Here is a 10625-nt window from a genome sequence, read left to right on the forward strand (position 1 = left end):
AACTAATTGTAATTAACCTAAATAATTCTACGTTAATTTTTAGGTTTTAATATTAATTTCTAAACATTAGGTACCGTATTTCGAGTTTAAGGGCGTTATTTACCGTTCTCTAATGTTAACGTTCTGGCCGAATTGCGGAAATATGACACGGCAGAACTAATTGTAATTAACCTTAATAATGCTACGTTAATTTTCAAGTTTTAAAATTAATTTCTAAACATTAGGTACCGTATTTCGAATTTAAGGGCGTTATTTACCGTTCTGGCCAAATTGCGGAAATATGACACGGCAGAACTAATTGTAATTAACCTTAATAATGCTACGTTAAATTATCTATCGATTGATATAAGTTCTTGATATAACATATAGATGTGTACGTTCTAAACAACTTTAATTATTAATTTCTAAACATTACCGTATTTCGAGTTTAGGGCGTTATTTACCGTTCTCTAATGTTAATGTTCTGACCGAATTGCGGAAATATGACACGGCAGAACTAATTGTAATTAATCTTAATAATGCTACGTTAAATTATCTATCGATTGATATAACATATAGACGTGTACGTTCTAAACAACTTTAATTATTAATTTCTAAACATTACCGTATTTCGAGTTTAATGCGTTTTTTCTCGTTCTCTAATGTCAACGTTCTGGTAATAGCGTAGAGTAGCATATATTAATATGGAAGAGATCTACTTGGTCGTTAGCGAGATATGACGTGAAATTACGTAACCAATTTGTTTGAAGAACAAAGATTTTTCGTTTTTCTCCCCGATTTTCAAGACGATATTTCTCTAGAAATATAAGAGTTACCAGTCCAGTTTTTTCTTTTAATCGAAATGTTTAATAGCGTAGAGTAGAATATATTAATATGGAAGAGATCTACTTGGCCGTTAATAATTAGCGAGATATGACGCGAAATTACGTAACGAATTTGTATGAAAAACAAAGATTTGTCGTTTTTCTCCCCGATTTTCAAGACGATATTTCTCGAGAACTTGGGTGTAATTAATGTTAATTGGTTGATATTATCTTTTCATTATATTGTTCATTTCACTTTTTATTATTATTCAGTTTTTAATTTGATCAATTTCTGTCAGGTTTCGTGATATTTAAATATTTGTAAAGTTTGTTTATCATTATTTTGTTAATTTCATAGTTTTTTGCGTTATTAAGGCTTTGATTTAATCATTTTGTTTTTATATGAAGCTAGTTTAGTTCTAATTGCTTTTGAATAGTGAAACTGGTGCCATCTATGAAAGTTATATGGGATTTAGTTTCGTCTAACATTCGAATAAATTTGTTTTTGAGTTTCGTGAGTTCTACTGTATTCAAAAATATCTTTCGTGAAACCTTTTTCGGCGAATTGACGGCGGTAAACTATTGGCACTAGATTGGCATGACCCCACGGACTGTAAATTTTAGAGGACCGGTATTCCAGAGGTATTTTACGCCCCGTTCACCGATCAGGCTGACGGGAGTCGCTCAAGGTCATAAAAAAAAACTAAAGCGCGTGTATTTCGGTCGGCCAGATTTCCAGATAACATGCGGGGGGGGGGTCTATCTCTATGCGTGGTACAAATGACCTTGACGGACTCTCTCTCCCTAGTTCGAAGTGATTGATGCTCGGGGAAAATAAAATTCTACAGGGGAAGGCTACGCTCTACTGGTCGTCTAAAATTTACAGTCCATGATGAGCCAAGGTTTATAAATACGCTAATAATGGGCATGACCATTGAATTGGGAATAATACTGCTAGAATTACAATTACGATTTCGGTTGCCATGGTTACGCGGGATCTGTTCTGAGAAGACTGTACGAAATTCATCTTTATAATTAGGCGGTAGCGCCATGTATATTGTGTAAAGATATATTGCTAAAAATAAATAATTATTAGCTAACTCACCGTAACTTGTGTTAAAAAGGATCGTGTTGACAGATTAAAATTATTTTTAAACATTTTCAAAGGTTTGTTTGTTACGAGAAATCATACATTTCAATTTCGCGTCAGATTAGCTCAAAAATTCAATTGCCATATAGTGGCCACCACCAGAGACAGATGCCGCCACGGTAGAACGATAAAGTTGATAAAGTTTCCTTATTGAAAGAAATTGGTCCCACGTCAGCCAGATTTAGTTGTACCTCTATTTATTAACAACTCAATGGGCATGACCTAAGGTGTACTAATAACGTTAATTTCATTAACCTCTCCCGCGTCAATTATTTTAAAATTTAAATAGAATACTACCCTATGCCGGTCATGGTCCCGAAAACGGCTCGTTTTTGGGTAAGCTTACGTCATTGATATTTCACTCAATTATGGCGCTCCCAGAATAAAATTAATTTTAAACGATAGAGCCTTTAAAGGTGTATAAATAACGTTAATTTCATTATTCTCTCTCGCGTCAATTATTATAAAATTTAAATAGAATACTACCCTATGCCGGTCATGGTCCCGAAAATGGCTCGATTTTGGGTAAGCTTACGTCATTGATATTTCGCTCAATTATGGCGCTCCCAGAATAAAATTAATTTTAAATGAGAGAGCACTTATAATTGTACTAAAACATTAATTTCATTAACCTCTCCCGCGTCAATTATTATAAAATTCAAATAGAATACTACCCTATGCCGGTCAAGGTCCCGAAAACGGCTCGTTTTTGGGTAAGCTTACATCATTGATATTTCGCTCAATTATGGCGCTCCCAGAATAAAATTAATTTTAAATGAGAGAGCACTTATAGGTGTATAAATAACGTTAATTTCATTTTTCTCTTTCGCGTCATTTTTGAGAAATATGAACCCTAGCACTTACTCCCCAGTTCGTTTTTCTGTAGCTTAGACCAAACTTCCTTTTCCGCGTCGCGTTCCCAACGTTATCCAAAAATGTACTTTTCAGAATTTTCGTTCTGGCAAATTGACGTTGGTGCAGTAAGCATAGACAAATTAAAGATTCTCCAGGACAGCTATCGTCTTCCAAGGATCCTATATGTTTGAAAGATAGGTAGCCATCCGGCCCGCCCGTGTTTTCAAAACGTCGATATTAAGAGAGCCTCTAAACGTGGGTCGTCTTGTTTCTATTCCCTCAAGGACAAATTTTGGCGGTGCTTCCTCCATGTTTTGTCCCTGACGGAATCTAAAGACGAATTCTCTATCGCGCATGACCACCGACGGCGCTGCCATTTGTCGTCACTCGCCTCATATCCTTCTAACATATAGGATCCTTGCTTCTTCAAAAACGCGTCTTCTCAACGTAGCCCTCGACTACTGGCGCCCTTTTTTTTTTAAAATGTTGCAAACGCGGACTACGTCACAACTTTGGGTACATGTAACGTCATAGACTTTCTAATAGCGCGTTCCACTGGTAAGACCTCGGAGCGCTCTAAAATTGTTATCTGACGTCATAGATCTGCCTCCGATTTTGTTGGAGCGCCGAGAGTCGTGTGTTCCACTGGCGATCGCACTCTAGCAGCGAGCGCTCGAAGTTGATCCGAAAATTTTGGGCAGATCAACAAATGGCGAGCATTTTTTATGTGCGAAATTTCGGCTGCTAGAGACAGAAATTCTAGATTTCGGCTAGCTTACATGTTATGGGAGTCATCTTCTGACAGCTCTGATGAAGAATTGGAAGCGATAGCATTAGAATATTATGCACCGAACATAACTAGACCGAAAATTATTAATTATGTAAATGATGTGGTTATTTCCATTAATAGAAGCTTCAATAAATCATCCTCCAAGGAAATCGCCAAGAAGTAATATTTCTGAGAGACATATTAATGCTTAGAAAAAAACACGACGTTCTGTTTACAGGTGAAAAGTTTCCTTTATTTCAACAAGTATAATATAAACAATACCTTGAGGGTCCTGGCTCTGGTAAATATTTCTTCTTGGCGATTTCCTTGGTGAATGATTTATTTAAGCGCCTATTATTTATATAATTCACTGGAAGCTGGCTCGCTGCAAGACACGCTTTAGTCCCATTCGACCGAAGGCGGTTTTTGAGGTGTCCCATTCGACCGAATTCCGCCGAAACGTGCGGTTTTTATGTGTCCCATTCGACCGAACGCTGCTATATAAATTGGCTTTTGCTATGTTTTCAATTTAGTTACTGAAGTCGTTTGCAATGGAGCGGATAGCTAATAAAGGAGGGTATTTATACATCAATAATAATTATTTATTTCGTCTTAATAAAAAGAAAGATACAATATTTATGCATTTATTTGAAAATAAAATGGAATGAGCATGAATTATATTTTTATCTTCACCTAGTCAAGAAAACTAACTGAACCAAAACTGAAATAGTAAACTTAACCAACTCTAACCTAACCTAACCTAACCGAACCTAACCTAACCTAACCTAACCGAACCTAACCTAACCTAACCTAACCTAACCTAAACATGGATCTTCGATAGTACATACCTTATAAATAAAATACCAAATCACCCCGCCAATTGGGCTACATTTTAAAATTATTTCGGTCGAATGGGATTCGGTCGAATGGGATTCGGTCGAATGGGATTTCGGTCGAATGGGAATAAACGGCAAGACACATGTGATATGCAAGCAGTTGTAAAATAAAAAATATATCATTAGAAAATTGATATCGTGAAGTCATTAGAAAACAAATAGTAATATAGTAAAATTGTAGTATAAACGTTTATTTGTAGCATTTGTAAATAGAAATATAAGTGTAGAATATAATAGAGTGCCGCCCGTGAAAACTGTACGTGTTTCTTAAAGAAGAGTTTTATTTTTTATTGTTAGATGCGAATTGCTGTAGCTCGAGAAAAGACGTTTTAAAATTTGTATCTCGTGATAAATGATTTTTCAAAAGGGACTTGTTTTCCGTTAGGCTTAGTAAAAATAAAGAAAATTCGAAAAAGCGTTAGAGTCTGTTCGTCTCACACCAAACCGATCGGTGTTTCAGTCCGCCGATAACCGCTCTCCCTCACTAATTCCAGGACCTGTTTAAATTCTATTACCTAAGGTAAAATAGTGGGAACAAAAAAACTTCAAACTCCCAACATTTGGTGCCGAAACCCGGGATGATCAAACGTCGCGATAACTAGTTCGCAGTGTGAGACAACTGATTGAAGTGAAAGAAATACATCAACAAAATGCCAAAGAAAAGAAGTCAAACAAAACGAAATCAACCTCAAAATTGGGAGGAGACGACTTCGAGCAGAGTAGTTAGAGAGACAGCTATCATAGAAGATTTAGAGTCGGAGGGGGATAATCCAAACCGACGTGAGCCGATGGAGTTACAACGCCTTAAGCTACAAAGAGAAACAGTTCGTTCTCAAATAAATAAAGTAATCAAGGAAATAGAGGATCTACTCAATAATGTTAACTCGGACGTCGCTGATGTCGAAGATCACCTTAATATACTGATCAGAAAAGAGCCAACGCTGACTTCGTTGGAAGAACAAGTTCAAGATCAAACGCTCAATCTAAAGGAACTCCAACGAGAGTTAAAGGCCGCCGACGAGTACGTGGATATAATCACCATCGCAAAATCAAGAGCTAACCGGAGAATAAAGGAGGCAGCAAACGCGAGCTATCAACGCCAGCCAAGTTCACGATCCAAATAATAACATCGCAACAGCTAGTATGGGCCAAAATATGACCATCTGTCAAGTACCTTCGGTGACCAAGCTTCCCGAACTCAAAATGCCAATCTTTGATGGAGATATTCTGAAATTCAACGGGTTTTGGAGCAGATATCAAGCGGCGGTTGATAAAACCAACCTTCCTAAAGTAGAAAGTTTAACTATTTGATATCATATCTATCAGGTGAAGCTAAAAAATTAATATCGAGTTATGAAGCTGACGTTTCTGATGGCTCTTACGACGAAGCTGTTAAATTGTTGAAAGATACCTACGGCCGGACAGATCAAATGATACTGCACCATCAAAAGTTAATGTTAAAATTAGAGCCAGTTACGAAAGTTAGAGATTTAAAAGGGTTGCGTAATTTGCTTTTGTCGTGCGAATATCACATCCGTAGCTTAAAAGCGCTAGGTTGTGATACTGGAAGTAGTAGCTCATGCTTGTGCCCGGCTATCTTGCGCGCTATACCCGAAGAAGTGAGATTAGAATTTAGCCGTACGCGTACATCGGACGCTGAATGGAATTCCGATACGCTCGTAGCGTTTCAATATGGCCGTATGTCCATCAAGCAACGCCAACAAAGGGGCACCGAAATCGAAACCAAAATCAGAAGAAAAACTAAAACGTACCGACGAGAATTTCAGCACAGAAAACAAAACATGCGCCTCAGTTACGGTAAATCAAACTGTATTTCTACAGACAGGGCAAGCGATCGCGAGAAACCCCCGAGACAACCTTTCAAACAAGGTGTCGCGCGTAAGATGCTTGCTGGATGGAGGGAGTGAAGCCACCTTTGTCCATGAAAGCATTTCGCGTCCACTCAATCTGCCAGTGATAGGAATTGCCTCAATAGCTATAAACAATTTTGGGAACGAGACACCTGAGTCATCTCGAAGAAGAAAAGTATTGTTGACATTGGAAAACGTCAATCAAAAGGGAACCAAAATCGAAGTAGTGGCCATTGAGGTACCTTATATTTGTCAAGCGGTCGCCAATGTGAGCTGTGAAGCAATGAAGAAATTCGTGGAAGCAAACAATTATCAATTGGCGGATGAATTTGGACAAGGTCCAAAAGGTGCTTACAAGGTAGACGTTCTCATTGGAAGCGATTTCTACTGGGAATTCGTAACTAGCAATATGCAAAGGTTAAGCCCTTCGTTAGTGGCGCAGGAAACAAAACTAGGCTGGACTCTACAGGGACCCATCAACGTAAATCAAACTGGAATTGGGAATTATGAAGTGGTGCAAGTGCTACGAGTCAGTGTTGAAGAAAGATTGATATCGGATACGATCAAAAGGTTTTGGGAGCTGGAGTCGCTAGGTATCGATTCAAACGAGGACCAAGTTCCGACAAACAATAAAATTATGGAAGAGTTTCAAAACAATGCCACCTTTCAAGGCGAACGTTATCAGGTTAAACTACCTTGGCTCGTCGAAAAATCAACTCTAAAGAACAACTTAAGCGTAGCAACAAAGCGAATGGGAAGTTTAATCAAACAATTTGAAGCAAATAGAGAATATTATGAAACCTACAAAAGTATCATTATGGAACAAAAGGACATTGGAATCATTGAAATCGTAGAGACTCCAGACACTCCAGGAACATTTTATCTTCCACACCAAGGAGTCAAAAGAGAATCAAGTAGCACAACCAAACTTCGAATCGTGTACGACGCGTCAGCCCACGCCGTTGGAGAACCGTCCCTAAATGACTGCCTGGCATCTGGTCCAAATTTAAATCCTGAGCTGCTTAAATTATGGTTACGCTTTCGAAAACACGCCATAGCCGTAATATCAGATCTAGAGAAAGCCTTCCTGCAGGTGGAATTAAAGAAGGAAGATCGAGATTGTCTAAGATTCCTATGGGTCATTGAAGAAGGTGGTAAATTCAAAAGAGATCAGTTTCAGGTGTTTCGAGTAACAAGGGCCGCGTTCGGAGTTACAAGTTCACCATTCCTTTTGGCAGCTACAATAAAACTACATTTAAAAAAATACGATCAAACTAAAGAAGAAGTCATATCCCTATCTAACGATATCTACGTGGACGACTGGGTATCCGGAAATGATGATGACGATAAAGCCTATGAAATGTCTTCAGGCGCCAATCAAATTATGAAGGAGGCAGGAATGCATCTTAGAAAGTGGAAATCAAACTCAAAAACATTGGAGAAAAAATGGAAAGATGACGAAAACTTTACAATGGAAGAAAATTCTGGCGAATCAAACGCGTCTCTTAAAGTATTGGGACTGCAATGGGAAAACAACCAAGACGTCATTACTTTCGATCTCAGTAACATCCTGGACACTTTGAAAAATCCCAAACGAAGTAAACGTTTCATCCTTAGTACGGTCGCGCAAATATTCGACCCAATCGGAATTCTTGCACCGTATACCATACGGGCGAAGATCCTGTTTCAAAAACTGTGGGCTCTAGAGAAAACTTGGGATGAAGATCTCCCAGTCGACATAGTAAACGAGTTTGAAAAATGGAGTAACGAGATGAACGATCTAAAGAAGCTGAAATTACCGAGATACTACTATCAAGATAAAATAAAATCCCAACAACTACACGTTTTCTGTGACAGTATCAAAGCGTACGGAGCCGTAATTTACGTCAGGTACGAAACAGAAAGCGGTAAAACTGGAGTATCATTCGTTACTGCAAAGGCCAAGGTTGCGCCATTGAAGAAGAGGCAACCCGAATTATCACTTCCTCGATTGGAATTGTTAGCGTGTCTGATTGGAGCCCAACTCGTCAACCACATCAAAAGCGTTTTCGATAAAGGAAATCTAATCATTAACATGTGGAGTGACTCAACTATAGCGCTTCATTGGATCAAAGATAACCCCAAAGCCTGGCTTCCTTTCGTCTCAAACAGAGTCGCCGAAATCCAACGCGTATCGGATCCGCAAAGCTGGTCGCATTGCCCCGGCAGTCAAAACCCAGCTGATCTCCTGTCAAGAGGAATCGAAGTCAAGAAATTGATCGAAGGAGACGCCTGGTTCTCTGGTCCGACGTGGCTGGTAATGGGTCAAGAAAATTGGCCAAAAAATCCAGTGGAAAAAATTCCGCGAGAAGTCTTGGAACTGGAGAAACGCAAAACAACCGTATTGGCTATCCAAGTAGTAGAAACTTTAGACCTTCAAAGTTTAATCGACTTAAACAAATTTAGTACCTGGAGAAAACCGCTGCGAATTTCTGCAATGTTGTTACGAGTCGTTAACAAATGGAAGAAGAAAGAAAAATTACGCGGTCCTTTAACCGCAAACGAACTAAACAACGCCGAAAAACTATGGGTAAAATCTGCTCAGCTCAAGGAGTATCCGGCTGAAAGTCGAGCTCTAAAAAATAACGATAAAATTCCTTCAAATTCAAAAATTCTATCGCTGACACCAACGTTAGGACCTGATGGGTTAATTCGCGTAGGTGGTAGGTTGGAACAGTCCGAACTGAGCTACGAGGAGAAGCATCCCGCAATTCTCAACAAGGACCAAAGACTAGCTTATCTTATAGCCGAAGAATGCCACAAACGGGTCATTCACGGAGGTGTTCAAGCTACCTTCACGCAATTACGTACGAGGTACTGGATTCCCGCCGGTAAGCAACTGGTAAAAAAGGTTGTAAACGATTGTACAACATGTAAAAAATATCAGTCAAAACCAGGCGAAATGCCATTCGCTCCTCTTCCAGCGGGCCGAAGCCGTATCTCGGAGGTTTTTACTGTCGTAGGAATTGATTTTTGTGGGCCGTTGTTCATAAAGGGCAGAAATAATGACAAGGACTTGGAAAAGTCATACGTTTGTCTCTTTACGTGTGCCGCTGTCAGAGCGGTACATTTAGAATTGGTCCAAACTCAATCAACCAGAGATTTTTTACTGGCTTTTCGTCGATTCGTGGCCAAGAGAGGACTTCCAAGTTTAGTAATCTCGGACAATGCTAAGAGTTTCGTAAAAGCGGATTCTGAACTTCAAATAATCTTTAAAAACATAAACAAACCGGAGGTAGAAAATTATTGCGCTAACCACGGAATCACCTGGAGATTCAACGCGGAAAGAGCCCCTTGGTGGGGCGGCTTTTTCGAGCGATTAATACGTTTGACCAAAACTACGCTCAAAAAAGGACTAGGCAAAACCACATTAGACTATCCTGAGATGCAAACAGTATTAGCGGAAGTAGAAGCTGTTATTAATTCAAGACCTTTGACCTATACATCTTCAGATGCGGGGGAACCAGAACCTCTAACCCCAGCTCATCTACTGATAGGGAAACGATTGACAACTCTGCCATCGCAAAGGGTTAAAATAAATTTCGAAAAGCAAACTCGAGGAGAGATATTGAAGAGAGAACGTCATCGTCTCATTCTTATGGAACGGTTATGCGGTCGCTGGAAATCTGAATATTTAATGGAGCTACGCTCCGCCCATCACACTCCTCCGACTAAAAATGAAACCTGCTTCAAAGTGAACGACGTCATATTAGTTCATGATGACAAATTATCTAAACACATGTGGAAAATGGCTGTAGTTGTAGAAAACCAAATCGGGCGCGACGGAAAAACTAGGTCTTGTCTCGTGAGAACCGCAAATGGTTCTCTTTTGAGAAGACCAATTCAGTTATTATACAAATTAGAAATAGGAGAAACGGAAGCGCAATCTAATTAACTGAGAAATGCTAGTCGCATTTCGGGCGGGAGTGTAATATAAAAAATATATATAGTATCATTAGAAAATTGATATCGTGAAGTCATTAGAAAACAAATAGTAATATAGTAAAATTGTAGTATAAACGATTATTTATAGCATTTGTAAATAGAAATATAAGTGTAGAATATAATAGAGTGCCGCGCGTGAAAACTGTACGTGTTTCTTAAAGAAGAGTTTTATTTTTTATTGTTAGATGCGAATTGCTGTAGCTCGAGAAAAGACGTTTTAAAATTTGTATCTCGTGATAAATGATTTTTCAAAAGGGACTTGTTTTCCGTTAGGCTTAGTAAAAATAAAGAAAATTC

The 10625-nt window shown here is 38.8% G+C and overlaps 1 protein-coding gene across 1 annotated transcript; it reads left to right on the forward strand.

Moving 5' to 3' along the window:
• The first annotated feature begins 6165 nt into the window (after positions 1 to 6165).
• On the forward strand, positions 6166 to 10278 carry LOC149957313 (uncharacterized). Its single transcript, XM_090166963.1, has one exon. The coding sequence runs from the start codon at positions 6166 to 6168 to the stop codon at positions 10276 to 10278; it is 4113 nt and encodes a 1370-aa protein (XP_090023089.1).
• Positions 10279 to 10625: the final 347 nt, after the last annotated feature.

This window comes from Leiobunum rupestre, chromosome 2 (genome assembly GCF_980474605.1).
Source record: "Leiobunum rupestre chromosome 2, qqLeiRupe1.1.hap1, whole genome shotgun sequence".
In the NCBI taxonomy this organism is placed as follows: Eukaryota; Metazoa; Arthropoda; class Arachnida; order Opiliones; family Sclerosomatidae; genus Leiobunum; species Leiobunum rupestre.

Bases quoted from the DNA above. Each gene is read 5' to 3' on its own strand.
- LOC149957313 (XM_090166963.1), top strand. From the start codon at position 6,166: ATGGCCGTATGTCCATCAAGCAACGCCAACAAAGGGGCACCGAAATCG.